This window comes from Canis lupus, chromosome 27 (genome assembly GCF_003254725.2).
Source record: "Canis lupus dingo isolate Sandy chromosome 27, ASM325472v2, whole genome shotgun sequence".
Taxonomy (NCBI): domain Eukaryota; kingdom Metazoa; phylum Chordata; class Mammalia; order Carnivora; family Canidae; genus Canis; species Canis lupus.
This window is the reverse complement of record NC_064269.1, coordinates 22,423,890-22,440,297: the sequence shown is the minus strand read 5'-3', so window position 1 is coordinate 22,440,297 and position 16,408 is coordinate 22,423,890. Positions and strand designations below refer to the sequence as shown.

General features: G+C 36.0%; 1 protein-coding gene across 12 annotated transcripts in view; it reads right to left on the bottom strand.

Moving 5' to 3' along the window:
• The window catches only part of DNAI7 (dynein axonemal intermediate chain 7), a 65,755-nt gene that overhangs the window by 27,216 nt on the left and 22,131 nt on the right, over positions 1–16,408 (bottom strand). For 7 of the 12 annotated variants that reach the window (XM_025455392.3, XM_025455394.3, XM_049102788.1 and 4 more), the window contains 4 exons: positions 16,262–16,399; positions 10,700–10,846; positions 8,406–8,509; positions 6,291–6,603 (listed from right to left, as the gene is read on the bottom strand). In XM_025455392.3, coding sequence (XP_025311177.1) covers positions 6,291–6,603; positions 8,406–8,509; positions 10,700–10,846; positions 16,262–16,399 — 702 coding nt within the window. The remainder of the gene's footprint in view (positions 1–6,290; positions 6,604–8,405; positions 8,510–10,699; positions 10,847–16,261; positions 16,400–16,408) is intronic. The other 5 variants (XM_049102791.1, XM_049102787.1, XM_049102790.1 and 2 more) reach the window with 3 other exon arrangements.

Below are 16,408 nucleotides of genomic sequence, written 5' to 3'. Positions count from 1 at the left end.
ATGTAAGTGTTTACTGATGGATGAATGGATAAAGAAAATTATGGTACATATAGACAATGGAATATTATTAAGCAATAAAAAAGGAAATCTTGCCATTTGTGACAACATGGATGGACCTTGAAGGTCATATGAATGAGTCAGAGAAGGTAAATATGGATAATCTCACTAATATGTGGAAGTTCAACAAAAACAAACTTAGAGGGCAGCCCAGGTGGCTCAGCAGTTTAGCATCTGCCTTCAGCCCAGGGCAATCCTGGAGACCGGGGATTGAGTCCCACATCGGGCTCCCTGCACGGGGCCTGCTTCTCCCTCTGCCTGTGTATCTGCCTCTGTGTGTGTGTGTGTGTGTGTGTGTGTGTGTGTGTGTGTGTCTCATGAATAAATAAATAAAATCTTAAAAAAAAAATCAAACTTAGACACAGAGAAGAGGCTGGTAATTACCAAAGGTGGAGGGGGTGGTGGTGAGTAAAATGGGTGAAGATGGCTAAGGAGTACAAAACTCCAGTTATAGAATAAGTCCTGGGGTTGTAATGAGCAGCATGGTGACCGTACTTAATAATACTGTATTGTATATTTGAGTGTTGCTAAGAGAGATCTTAAAAGTTCTCATCACAAGAAAAAAAAATATTTGTAACTATGTGTGATGATGGATTTTAATTAGTAGAGATATCAAATCATTATGTTGTATACCTGAAACTAATATGTCAATTTTATCTCAATAAAAAATTTTAAATTAAAAAAATATAGAAAATCTGTATCATTATTTTGAATGGCTACTAATATTTGACTGTTGACTATTTGGTAATTACTTCATGGACTATACTTGCTACTATAAAAATATCTCGGGGATCCCTGGGTGGCCCGGCGGTTCAGCACCTGCCTTCATCCCAGGGCCTGATCCTAGAGACCCAGGATCATGTCCCGTGTCAGGCTCCCACCATGGAGCCTGCTTCTCCCTCTGCCTGTGTCTCTGCCTCTCTCTCTCCTTCTCTCTCTGTGTCTCTCATGAATAAATAAATAAAAATCTTTTTAAAAAATTAAATAAAATTTTTTTAAATCTCAAAAAACACTGTAACACATTTTTACCTGTCCTATTATTTCATAATAAATTACTAAAATTAAAATCACTGATAGGTACATTTACATAGTAGCAAGCTGCCCTTCAGAAAGACTGTAAAAGTTTACATTTCTAACAGTATGTGAAAATGCCTCCTCCCCCTCATGTTCAATTTGAGAAGACAGGTTATAATGATGCTTCCAGTTTGATCACTTATTTGATTCAGTATCTTTGAATTTTTTCATTAGCTAGTTGCATATCTCCTCTCATCTGCCTACTCAAGTCCTTTGCCTAATTATTTATTAGGAAATTATCTTACCAATTTGTAAGAGCTCTCTATATTAAAATATTAACCCCTTGTTTTACATATTTAGTTTTTTCATTTTGTTATCTTCCAACTTTGTTCATAGTGAGGTTTATTTGACTATACAAATGGTTGAATCCAGTGAATCTCCTTTTATGGTCTTGATTTTGATGTACTGATAAGAAAAATCTTCCTGTAAAGGTAATAACTTTCCTATGTTCTCCTCATATATTTTTATCATTTTGAGTTTTGATTAGTTTGTTTTTCTATTTAAAACTTTAATGTTATTTTTTAATCTGTAGAATGAAATACAAATAAAAATTGATTTCAGATCCTACGCCAATTATTATATCAAACTCCTTTCCCTTCTCAATTTCTGGAACTTCTTTTATACAGATTTTGAACCTCTTACTTCTTCCCATCCTGTCTTTTACTCCCCACCCCCATAAATTCCATCAAATTTTCTTTATCCTCCTCTTTCAAGCTGCTGATTCTCTTTATATATCCAATGATTTTTGCCCCCTGCAGATTACTCACACCTACAAAAGGTGGTTTACACTGTTCAGAATTAGTGACAAGTATAGGCCCAGCTAACCATTGTTAAAATCTGCTCTCTCTCCTTTCCCCAGCTTACCACAGCAAGTGCCTGGGGGATTCTTCATTGTAAGTAGTTACTGCTCCCCAGACCTGCCCCTGCCCCATCAATCTTCCCTCAGCACAGGAGATGGCCTTTCCCTCCTGCCTTGGCACACTTAACATTATTATGGGATTCATCTGCTTCTGTGGAAATCATACATGCTTTAGCATTATTCATATTAACATTCTCAGAATGCTGTGGAGGTTTTGGAAGGATGATAGAGCACATGTGCATAAACATCTATAGACATGCTAGTTCGGTGTGATAAAAGGAGTGGTTCCTGGAATTAGGGGTGCTAAGTGAATTAATATTACTCTTCTTTTGGGCAATTTTCTCTTTTCAACTCCCTTAATAACCGTGTTTCCTCTGATGTAGGAACAAATTAGGGGTAGATGGGGCCAGGCGGGGAAATATAAGAGAAGGGTCCAAAGTCAGGTTCCCAGGAATCTGTGGGCTCCCATAAACCCCAAGGACACCAAGAGGCCCAAGAGTCAGGCTTCTACCCATTCCAAGGAAACAGAAATAAAGCAGCAAAAACTAAATAAATATATATATATCTGGCTCCCTAGCTCCAAAATGTCAGGGAGTATCTCCCTTTGATGGTTATTAAGAAATCACAAAAACTCACCAGACCACAAAGAAATAACTCATTAAGGTGTTATCAATAGTCCCCAAGACTGCACAAGAATCTCAAGGCCCTGGGCTCCCTGGCTAGGTTCTCAATTAAAGACTGCCACTAAAAGCCCTCAGTGGCAACCCTGTTGGGACCCCTCTCACTGCTGAGAGCTTTCTCTGTATCTTTGCTTAATAAATTTCTATTGCTGGGATCCCTGGGTGGCGCAGCGGTTTGGCGCCTGCCTTTGGCCCAGGGAGTGATCCTGGAGACCCGGGATCGAATCCCACGTCGGGCTCCCGGTGCATGGAGCCTGCTTCTCCCTCTGCCTATGTCTCTGCCTCTCTCTCTCTCTCTCTCTGTGACTATCATAAATAAATAAAAAAAAATTTTTTTTTAAAATTAAAAAATAAATAAATAAATAAATTTCTATTGCTTTGCTCACTCTCCATTGTCCACGAGATTTTCTTCGACTCTGTGAGACAAGAACCTAGTTAGCTCTCTTGTATCACTTCCAGCCAGGTTTCCTTGTGTACCATTCACACAACTGTTAGTCAAGTTTCCCCAAGCTGTGGTAAAGTTCCACAAAATAAAACTATTTCTTCCATACCACTCATCCTGCTGATCTTTACTCTGGGTTTCCTAGACTACTTATTTGAGGATAGCTTCAACATTCCATGAAACATGCATTTTACCACTGGGTAGAATGCTTTCCTGGACATACTATCGTGGCATTATCAATATCAGTCATTGGCATACCTTTAGTTACAGGTTGAAACTGTTCTAGAAAACATAAATAATAACAGAAAAACCAGATGTGATCACATGGTAAGAGCTATTTGAACTGTGGAAAGCTTAGTTTGGTACCTCTGAGCTCACTGGCTGAGAGTAAAGGAAATAAGTCCTTATTGTAACAAAGAACAGACCTTGAGAAAAATCTATAATTGTACTGTCTGGCATTATAGTGAATTTATATGCTTATATTTTCCATATAAAATTATTTTCAACATTAACAGAACTATAATAAATCCTTACTACATAAGAAAGAATTGTTAGCCCTGTAAATTCAAATAACCCATCAAATAATGTTTTCTAATTATTATTTCACAATTGTTAAATAATGTGAAATTCTTCAATAAAATGTTGATAAGTTTTCATTAAATATTAATTATAATCAAAGGTCTTGACTATGGGGAGGACTTGTCCAATATTTTGAATCAGATCAAGACCAAACATTTTTAAATACTTGTTTCATACAACAATTTTGTTGCCTTGTTTTTTAATTTGTCCTGTTTTCATGAATGTTCAACCACAAATCCTGTCAAATTTTGGGTTGATAGGTTTTTGTTTTATTTTTTACTATATATTTGCTGTTGTGAAGTCAGGGTCCATTTACTCATTCTTTATTTTTGTCCCCTCAGAAATCAGTATTTCCATCCACCACATTTTATTAGCTAAAGCAAGTCCTAGTCATGCCTAACTTCAGGGGGGTGAGGAGAGTAATCATCCCATATGTTCACAAAAGGCAGAACTGGAAATATTGTTGAACTCTATCTAGGGGAGCTACCACGTCACCTAAGAGGTAAAATCTTTTTTTTTTTTTTAATTTTAAAAGCTATTGTATTGCTCACAGAACATTTATTTTAAGTGACAAGTTTTTTTTTTAAATATTTTATTTATTTATTCACAAGAGACACAGAGAGAAGCAGAGACACAGGCAGAGGCAGAAGCAGGCTCCATGCAGGGAGCCCGATGTAGGACTCGATCCCAGGATCCCAGGATCACGCCCAGAGCCGAAGGCAAACACTTAACCGCTGAGCCACCCAGGGATCCCAAGTGACACGTTTTTAAAGAGCAAATTGTTTCCGACCTCTCTAAAATATCAGTTACATGCAGGTTTCTGGGTTCTTCTTCTCTATTCCTTTTAATTTTTACATGGTTGTAATCATACTCTAAATACTATTCTTTGTATTGAACATTATGTCATAACCATTTTCTATTTTGCTAAAGAACCTTCATAATTTTTTATTCTGATGTAATAGTTGAAATGGAATTTTGCAATTCCATATATTCTTAGATTATCTAATAATTCCTATTCTGATTTCAAATTTGTATTCAATCTAATTCTTAACCCTTCCTTGTGTTTAAAGAAAATAAACCAATAAAACAATACGCATCTTAGGCACTTGTAGAAAAACCTGCTATTTCTGGTCCTTCCTAAAATGCAGATTGTTTATGGCCAAACAAAACGGGTACTTAGTTCTGAAAAATTCTACAGAGACAGTGCTAACGTATTAAGTAAGTAGTTTGAAAATCCCAGAAATAGAAAAGAACAGGAACCAATTAAGGGAATGTGATTATTAAGTTGCCCAAATATGTTACTATGTCTAAAGATGTCAAGTTTTAAGAGAGCAGTATAATACTTTAAGAAAATCAATTTTACTTTATAAAATTCTTTCTTACTTTTGTAAGTAATGTAAGATGATCCCTTAGTTTGTGAAGGTATTTACTTCAAGATTCCATGTAATGGCATGTTTCCTTGAGTTTGAAATACAATAAACAAATATAAATTTGCTTCAAAGCTGTTCAGGTATGACCCTAAAATAAAACTGAGCAATTCTTGTGTTGAACTTTAGAATACTGAAGCAACAGGCTGAACTAACTCTGAATAGTGACTATTGATAGAAGGCAAGAAGGAAATTGATACATTCAAAGTTGAGCAATTGGCAAGAAAGTGACTATCAGACAAGTTCTAGTTGTTTAGGAAAACATCTTAAGAATGCTCCAGGGGAATCTAGTAACATTGACTACACAAAGAAAAAATGTATACTTAAAAAATGTGTATTTAAAAAATGTGTCCTGGCCAACAAGCACATGAGAAAATGCTCCACATCACTTGCCATTAGGGAAATACAGATCAAAACCACAATGAGATACCACCTCACACCAGTGAGAATGTGGAAAATTAATAAGGCAGGAAACCACAAATGTTGGAGAGGATGTGGAGAAAGGGGAACCCTCTTGCACTGTTGGTGGGAATGTGAACTGGTGCAGCCACTCTGGAAAACTGTGGAGGTTCCTCAAAGACTTAAAAATAGATCTGCCCTACCACCCAGCAAGTGCACTGCTGGGGATTTACGCCAAAGATACTGACGCAGTGAAACGCCGGGACACCTGCACCTCGATGTTTCTAGCAGCAACGTCCACAATAGCCAAACTGTGGAAGGAGCCTCGGTGTCCATCAAAAGATGAATGGATAAAGAAGATGTGGTTTATGTATACAATGGAATATTACTCAGCCATTAGAAATGACAAATACCCACCATTTGTTTTGACGTGGATGGAACTGGAGGGTATTATGCTGAGTGAAATAAGTCAATTGGAGAAGGACAAACATTATATGTTCTCATTCATTTGGGGAATATAAAAAATAGCGAAAGGGAATAAAGGGGAAAGGAGAAAAAATGAGTGGGAAATATCAGAAAGGGAGACAGAACATGAGAGACTCCTAACTCTGGGAAACGAACAAGGGGTGGTAGAAAGGGAGGTGGGCAGGGGTGGGAGTGACTGGGTGACAGGCACTGAGGGGAGCACTTGATGGGATGAGCACTGGGTGTTATTCTATATGTTGGCAAATTGAACACCAATAAAAAATAAAATTTAAAAAAATGTGTCCTACCGTTTGTACTTCAATATCACCTTGTTCCTCACATTTTGTTTCTTCTTCTTCGTGAACAGAGTTAGACTCATTTTCTAGTTGTTTACTCTCTTCTGGGAGCTCTTTGCTGATTGCTGCTTCTACACTCTTGACTTCATCTTTGACAAACTGTGGTATTCTGGTAGTATGTCCTTGGAATGATGTTGAGATGGGGCGCAGTGGTGTGACATGGTCATAGTGTGTATGTAGGAGTCGCAAAGCAATGTCACTTGTTGCCAAAATCCTTGGAATTTCAAATCCAGTTTGTGTTTCAGAGAATCTGACACTTTTGTACCTGTTAATAATTACAACAAAAAGGAGGAGACCCTATGAAACTAAGTCTGTTGAGAATGTATACCTAAGCAATACTTCTCTTCATTTGAATTTTGCCAAAGTTTGGAGTCCCAATCCATGCTTGCTTGCTTTGTGGCATTTGGACCCAGTTGTTAATGTCATACTTCTCAAAACACTCTCTTGGTGTCTATGACCCCATACTCTTCTCTTCCACTTCTGGCAAGTCCTTCTCTGCTTCCTCTGTATGGTCTTCTTCCTAACTGTCCCTTAAAAGTTGACATTACTCTGCTTTCTACCCAGGCCCTCCTACAACTCCCCTCAACATACTCTCCTTATATATTATTATTTTGATGGCCTCAATCATAACTTAAGTTAACAGGAATTTTTAACATGAGTTCTATGTTTCCTGGGGGGGGGGGTGCAGGGGAAGAGGCATCCTTCAATGGGTTTTATGAGGTCCAAACATGCCCTTACCTATGATGAGTATGTGTGATAAAGTTCGTAAGAATGTATGACTCCCCAAAAGTTAAAAAGTCCTGATCTATAGGTCTCCTCAAAACAGATCTACAACTCAGATATTTTTCAATGCCTTCAGACAGTTGAACTTTGCTATTTTATAAGTATGTAAACTCAACAAGTCCAACATTGAACACACCATCCCTGCAACCCCTCTATCACTATCAAATAAAACAAAATTTGTTTCTGCCTCCACTATTCATTATCTTAGTAAAAGGACACCATCTAATTCTCTTCTTAAATCTGGTAGCTAATACAGGGCTATCCATTTTACTTCTTTTAAAATTATACAGATTAATTTTTTAGCCAGAAGCTTTTTACAGGAAGTTTATTCAGCACTTGAGTAATTAATCCTTCATGTTGCATAACTAGGCTTTACAAATCTCTCCTACCTTGGGAAATTCCATAATCTATTCCAATAGAGTTTAGAGTTTTCTGGTGCTCTTCATTGCTCCACAGTCATAATTGTCAGTAGTCTTAATTGACAGACTGTAGATTTTTATTTCATTGCTACATAAAGGTGTAATTTTAGAAGCAATTAAGATCCATTTTTAAGCTCACGTGCAGCCATGGTTGGTGCTACCAATGCGAACACCCATAGAGAGAATTCAATTGAATAATTTACTTGCAAATTAAGTTCACACAGATATTTACAATAACAACTATATCACAACTGGACAATTTCTTTTGACATTTATTATACCTTCCAATTTCAAAAATAATAAAATGTGGAAAAGTATTGATCTTTAAAAAAAGATTAATTTTTTACTCTTCTGTATGTAACACATTTTACAATGAAAAAGAATATATTGCTATATTGTCTCATTAGATTTGAAGACAGAATATTTTAAAGCAAATGTAACTTGGAAAATATTTTGTTCCTTCCTGTTACTAAATACCAAATTAAAGTCCAATTCTTTCCATTCTCATATGACTAGTCTTTTCAGAGCTGGCACCCTAGAACCTAGGCCTCCTAGCATATACTTTGTTTTTGTTTTTTTTTCCCCTGCCATACTAACTCAATTAATTTGAAATGTTGAAGATTAAGCAGCAGAAATGATCATGAATTCATCATTATCACTATCATTTCTCAGAAAGATGTTATTAGCTAAAAATAACATGCCTAAGGTAAACAAATGGCAGGTCTGTGATACAAACTCCAGTTGGTTGACTTCCTAACATGGGTTTTTTCTAAGTATACCATACTAGTATGCAACAGCCATCTGCTTAGTCATCATGAGGCAACTCCCAATATATTTTAACCTACAGTATCACCCATGGGAATACCTTGGATTCTTCTTGAGGTTTGCCCACACATATAGAGTAACATTTTCATCTTGAATGACTTTTTCCATATTTCCACTGTCCAGATCTGCTAATGTACTAGCTTGCTATAAGAAGAAAAAGAAAACATTATAAAAGATGAGAGGCCTCATAAACTATGCAACTTAGATGAGTTATTTCATCACTTAGGTGTTAGATTCGTTACTTAAGAGAGTAATTTGGGTAAAAGTATCAAAATAACAAAAAAATTGTTTAAAAAATTATCTTAATGATACAAATGATTTATTTAATTACTTAACTAAATGTGCTTCACAACTGTGTCTGAGGATTAAAGTTGTTCCTGTATTCCTAGGATTACTATTATATTACCCTTTCCAATTTTAACATTATCATGACTTTATACACATGCTTCTTTATCTGTACCTTATTTTTTTTAAAGGGTTTTATTTATTTATTCATGAGAGATACAGAGAGAGAAAGAGAGAGAGGCAGAGACACAGGTAGAGGGAGAAGCAGGCTCCATGCAGGAAGTCTGATGCGGTGCAGAAGCAGGCTCTATGCAGGAAGCCTGATGCGGGACTTGATATCAGGACCCTAGGATCATGCCCTGAACCAAAGGCAGATGCTCAGCCACTGAGCCACCCAGGCGTCCCCTTTATCTGTACCTTAAAATGTAGATCAGATTACTGCAAATGTTAGTCTATTTCTGAATATTATCAAATTTAGAAAAAAAAATCCAGTTTATGAAATCCAAATGAGTCATGTTTTATTAGTAATACTTGATGTCCAACACCAAGTACAATTTGTGGATGTTCTTAAAAATGTTTTAGTAAAGACTAATATAGCTTGATGCATATTAACTCTCTTAAATGGCTTAACTAAGTCAATATTATATGTATTTAGTTGCCATAATATAAAAACTTAGAAGTATTGGAGATTGAATTTATTGCCAAGTTTTAAAAAGTCATTGATTTTCAGTTTAGTAGTTTTTAAAAAGTAATTGTTCCTCAACAACTTTTCACCTAATTATTTAAGTGAAAGTGATTCTTATCATTCATTACACTGAGGATTAAAAAATTGTGATTTTCTGACAATTCCTTCTACATTTATCAGACAGCATTCTTCAATAAAGAACTATTCTTTCCCCCAACCCTCTTTTCCCCCTTCCTTTTTTGGAGTACACTTTAGATCTATGGATTTTTATTCAATGTACTATAATCAATTACAATTATTCTTTCTGATATTCAAATTATTCCAAAATTTGACCAGTGGGAGCCCCTTTAAGCTGGTTCGGTCCCTTTGGATATGACTCCATTTACTATCTGAGCATTTATTTGCTTTTTAGCACAAGATAACTCCCTTCATCTTTCATTTTCCCTACTCCCAGCCTGGAATTGGCTGTCTACCTCAATTACATCTGATTCCATTTTATGAATTAAAAAGAAGCCTGGTTCATACTGATTTTTCCATTTTGAATTTAATATTACAGTATTTTTTCTAATCTCCTTTCCTTTTACATACTGTATCCTTTTTTATCTTAAAATAATCTCAATTACTAATAATTGTAATACATTTCCTTGCTTTTCTTACAATATAAACAAAATAGTTCCAAAATTACATTATGAATATTACTACTAAAAATAAATTTAGTAAGAAAGAAGTTGAATCCTTCTTTGCAGTATTTAGAACATATTCTACTAAGGCTATACAGAGACCAAAATAAATCAAAAGATAAAATATGCCCCCCACCCAAAAAAAGTGTAACTTTGTTGTTTTCTGATTTAAAGAACAAAATAAAACAAAAATAGCCATAGAAGACATTCATGGGATAGGATATTAGCCAAAATTTAAATATGAACTGGACATTAGATAATGGAATTAGTACTTTCTAAGGTATAATAATGATTTTACAGTTATATGGATATTATTATTAGTGACAAGATATTTGAGAAAGATAGAGTGACTGACTACCAATAATTATGATCTTTATCAATTGACTTCCTAGAGTAGTGAATGTCTAACATATAATGTTTCGTGAATTTATTTTCATAGTGATCCTAGTAAACCTTAGCAAGAATAAGAAAAAAGAAAAAAACTGGACTTCAACTATACTAACAATGTTTTTTTTCTTTAGAAATATTTATGATTGTTAAACTGGATAAATATATGACTTTTTCCTAGCCTTTTAATTAAAAATATACTGGATTTTTATCATATAGTATAAAATTTTAACAGTCAAAAAAGTTAATCAAAAAAAAAAGTTAATCATAACTTAGAGGCAAAATAATAACACTTACTCTGAGAAGTATTTCTGTGGCTATATTAAACTTAAGATGAAGGAGCTCCTGCATTTCTAGAACTGATCCTTGGTATTGTATTATATTTTTATCTTCCAAATAATATGGTGGCGTTTCCAATAAAATTAATTTCAATTTCTCAATTAACTATAAAATAAAAACAAAGTAAAAACTTTATAAAAATAAATTAATCTTTTGAAAACTACTCAAAGAAAAAGTGAAAAGGGGATATTCTATCTTTTGAATTGAAAAACACATCATCAGTAAAACATGATAAAAACCTTTTATTTATTTATTGTATTATTTAAGATCATGGAAAAATAAAATATTTCCTTCCAGGAACTCCATTGTAAGAATTCCCAACTATGTGTAACAGTATTTTCATTAGCAAGTTAATACAGCAGGGACAGCCTGGATACCTATGACTATGGAACAGTAGAAATAATAGTATAACAACAATAGTATAACAACAAGAGGATAAGAAGAGAGTTACTAATATATATTGAATGTTTATGTAGGAGCCCAGGGCAGGCTACCCTCAAATGCACCAAAAAGACACAATATTTAACATTTTGAATTGAATTTTTACTAATCTACTACCTCAGCCCAAATTGCACTTAGAATTCCTCACTAACTCAAGTTCACTAACACCTCTTTTCCTTATCTTGTAAATTCCTCACAAATCTATTGTTTCTTTGCTTAAAATGTGCCTGCCTTGGTCATTTCTTTGGGTCACAATTTCATTATTGGATATCCATATGCATGTAATAAAATTGTCTTTTTTTCTCCCATTAACCTGTCTCATGTGAACTGAATTTTCAGTCCAGCTGAAAGACCTTGAAGGGTAGGAGAATTTTCTCTCCTACACTTACTATATGCCAAGAATTGTTCTAAATGCTTATGTTTTAATTCATTCTGTCTTCATCGTAACTCTATGAGCTAGATACTGTTATTGTGTCTATTTTTATAGATAAGGAAAACAAGGTTTCAACTGTAAGGAGTTTGGGAGATCCCACCCATCCTAACAAGTAAAAAGCTCAACAGACTGAAAAATCAGCAAGTCTTCTTTGATCCACAAGAGGGAAGGAGAAAGGGCAAACACCTGCCCTCAAGATTGGAGGGACCTATACTTAGGAGCAAAAGCCACTGCAGAAACCAGTGAGAGGTAAAAACTGAATTGTAAATGACAAATTATTGGAGGCTCAGTGTAGACAACTCTTGAGAATTAAAAACTCCAGGAGAGGGATCCCTGGGTGGCGCAGCGGTTTAGCGCCTGCCTTTGGCCCAGGGCGCAATCCTGGAGACCCCAGGATCGAATCCCACATCGGGCTCCCGGTGCATGGAGCCTGCTTCTCCCTCTGCCTATGTCTCTGCCTCTCTCTCTCTCTCTGTGTGTGTGTGACTATCATAAATAAATAAAAAAAAAAAAAAAAAAAAAACTCCAGGAGAGCACAGTCCTGGAAGGAAAAGAGCCCACAATATTGTTAGATTGACCTCCAAAAACTCTACCAGGTTCTTACAATAACTACAGGAGTAAAATCCCCTCCTACTTCTAGCAGAGGAAAGGGGAAAGGAATGATTTTGAAATATGCCAGAGTACTCTGTTCTTAACAAGGCCTAATCTTGGGGGGAACTAATTAGAGCCTAATCTGCAGGAATTTTATCTGAGCCTAACTCACCTGGGGGAAAGAAAATACACAACTCCAGCTGGCTCTAGCCATTCCCTTCCACCTAAGAGGGAATAAAAAAAATTAAAAACACGGGCAGCCCCGGTGGCGCAGCGGCTTAGCGCCACCTGCAGCCCGGGGTGTGATCCTGGAGACCCAGGATCGAGTCCCACAGCTGGCTCCTTGCATGGAACCTGCTTCTCCCTCTGCCTGTGTCTCTGTGCCTTTCTCTCTGTGTCTCTTATGAATAAATAAAGAAAATCTATAAAAAAAATTAATTCCTTTAAAAAAAATTAAAAACACTTGTGAAGTTCTCTGTACAGAGACACAGGCATAGGATTACTAAAAGATTGAGGCCTAATTGCAGGACTATAGGATTCTTCCCCTCCCCTTACCTTACCTCACAGTCACATTATTACAGTATTTATAGTACCTCCTTTTACCTGGTACATCATGTCCAGCTATCAGGAGAAAATTATAAGCCATACCAAAAGGCAAAAACCACAATTTGAAAAGACAAAGCAAACATCAGAACCACACATGGCTGAGATGTTGGAATTACCAGACCATGAATTTAAAACAACTATGATTAATATGCTAGGAGCTCTACTGGATAAAATAGATAGCATACATGGATGGGCAATGTAAAGGAGAGAGATGGAAATCCTAAGAAAGAACCACATAGAAATGTTAGATCATCGGATACTGTAATAGGAATGCCTTTGATGGCATGCCTTTGGTGGCTTATTAGTAGACTGGACTCAGCTGAAGAAAGAATCTCTGAGTCAGAGGACATAGCAATAGAATCCTTGAAAACCAAATGGCAAAGACAACAAAAACCTGAAAAAAACAATTTAAAAAACAGACAAAAATATCCAAGGCCTGTGGAACAACTACAAAGGGTGTAACATACACATAATGGGAATACTAGAAGGAGGAAAAAAAGAGAGAAAGGAACAGAAGAAATATTTGAAATAATAATAACAGAATTTCCTAAGTTAATATCAGATGCCAAACCACAGGTTCAGGAAGCTCAAAGAACACCAAGCAAGGATAAGTGCCCTAAAAAACTACACTTAGGCATATCATTTTCAAACCACAGAAAATCAAAGATACGGAAAAAATCCCTACAGGAGCCAGAGTATAAAAATGCCCTACCTTTAGAGGAACAAAATTAAGAATTGAATTTAACATCTCAGAAACCATACAAGCAAGAAGAGAGTGGAGATATTTAAAGTGTTGGGAGAAACAGAGGCACAGCATGATCAAGGAACAAGAAGTAAGTGGCAAGATTTAGTTTTGAACACTGACACAGATAATACTTAAACAATTTCTAAATTAAGAAAGGCAGCATAGTGGTCTAGGCCAGTGTGGACTCAAGTCAGAAATGCAAGGCTTCAATCCTAACCACTTCTTATTAGTAGTGTGATCTTGGGCAAGGTATGTAATGTCTTTGTGCCTCTATGCATCACTGTGCCTTCTTCATTTGTAAAATAGGAATAATGGTGCCTACCTTATAGGGTTATTATAAGAATTCAGCAAGTTGCTATTTCTAAAGCCTGGCATAGTATTAGTTAAGAACTTGCCAAATGAATAAATTTGATCATTTGGAACTCTGTGTTTGCCATGGATGGCATCACTGCTATCCAATTATTTGTTCCTCATGTGCTGCCTGCTTTAGTTTCCTATTGCTATAATCATCCCCCACTTCTGTCTCCTGTTTTGTTTTACTTATCTTTTTCTCATTTTCCTCTATTTTTTTCTCCTTCTGTAACCCATTCTCATAATAGGAAGATGTCATTTCCAGCTCATCACTGATAAACTCTACTACTTCTTCTACTTCCCCTCTCTCTCGGCTTTTGCAGAGCACTGGATCCCTAGACCAGCATCATGCCATGACAGCCTGGCAGAGAGGATGTGCAATGGCAAGACCGCCTCACAGTGTATGGGAGGCTCCATGGAGCCTTTGGAAAGTCAGAGTAAGATCCATCAAAAATCTCTGACTCAAGTCACAGTTTCTCTCTCTTCATATGTAAAATGGGTCTCACAAGCATGTTCAGATCAAATGCATGTTAGGTAGAGTCTGGAGTTACTCAATCTTACAACATGTAAATGTGGAGTAAACCACAGTGACAAGAAACACAAAACGTGGTGATGCATTGTAACAAAAAACATTAGAGGACAATAGGACCAAGAGCAGTGAATTCCTTCCCGTTTCAACAATGATACAGGTGAGTCTAGTGTAGATTCTTCTATTCAATCTAAGTTAGGATTTGTTGGGTTTCCTGAATCTGAGGGTTTGTATCCTTCCTCAATTCTGGAAAATGTCAGCCATTTTCGCTTTGAATATTGTCATTCCCTCAGTCTTTTGCATCTCCTCCTGGTACTCCTTTTCAGTGTATTTTAGCCTCTTTTCCTCTATCATACATGTCCATTAACTGCTCATTCATATTTTCCATCTCTTTATATCTGTGCTATATTCTGGTACATTCTTCCAATCCAACTTCTGATTCACTTGTGATTAAGAATTATTTTTTTTGTTTCCCTTCTCTAAGCTAAAGATGAGCCAAACAAGTTCATATCCTTTTTCCTTTTTTTTTTTTTTTTTTTTTTTTTTTTTGCAGAATAGGCATTTCCCCTATTATCCAGAGTAACTTTTTGAGGCTCCCAGCCATATAAGGAATCTCTGATTCAAGTTGCCACCTTTTATGTACTCTAGACTTTGCCTCCTGATGGTCCTTGAAACTAATGCTAACCTAAGACTTACTAGAGAGAGGAGCCTCTGGGGATGTGGCTTCTCTGGGAAGCCACTGACTTTGAGACATGCTCACTTTTTTTTTTTAAGATTTTATTTATTCATGAGAGACACACACACATACACAGAGTATTTATTCATGAGAGAGACACACACACACACAGAGAGAGAGAGAGAGACATAGGCAGAGGGAGAAGCAGGGAGTCCAATGTGGGACTTGATCCTAGGACTGCAGGAGCATGCCCTGAGCCCAAAGCAGATGCTCAACCACTGAGCCACCCAGGCGTCCTGAGACTTGCCCACTTTTCTTAATTGTTTTATGGACTCAAAGATTTTCCCTTACTTGGTTTTGAACTAGGAAATCAATTTATTTAAGATTTATTTATCTAATTTAGAGAGAGAGACACAACATGTGAGAGCATGAAAGTAGTATAAGGGACAGAGGGAGAGAATCTTCAAGTAGACTCCCTGCTGAGCACAGAGCCCAATGTAGGACTTGATCTCATGATCCTTACGATCAGAACCTGAGATGAAACCAAGAGTCAGACACTTAACCAACTGAGCCACCTAGACATCCCTACGCAATTAATTTAAATATCATTTTTAAAAGTTTTTTTTAGCATTTTTAAGTGCATCATAAAATGGTAGTTCCTCAGGGTAGCCTATTCATCCTATTTGCAGAAATACAAGGTACAATATTCTTACTCATCTTTGTACTTTCATGCTTAAAAAAGTAGGTGCCTGGCACATAGTTATCATTGAAAAACATCTGTAGTGAATCACAGAATAGTAAAAAATTTCAACTCAGGATAAAATCATGCATTTTTCCCCCAAAGTTATCTAAATAAATGGATACAACTTGACTTTTTTTCCTGCTTGGATTAACACACATAATGTTTCACATTTATGTTATGCTGACCTTATCTAAGGTGGCAAAGATAAAAAATAAAAATAGAAGTTGTAAAAATAAAAAAGAAAATGAAAAGATTAGCAAATATTTTTTCTCCATAGCCAAGCAAGTAGTAGTGTTATTAATTGGCAAGTACCATAGTTATTCAATTTATTTCTATTTTGAAGTCAATATCAGACAATTTGTAATTTAAATAATTTAAAATAATAGAATAATATTCCAGTACCTACATTTAGCACTAATTTACTCTTTGCAATCACTTCCTCAAAGGTCTCATTTGTTTCTTCTTTCCATAGACTAATGAAAGTATTAATTTCTGGGGCTATTGAAGGATCAGGACTCCCATCACACTGAATGTAGTGTTTCCACTGTGGAAT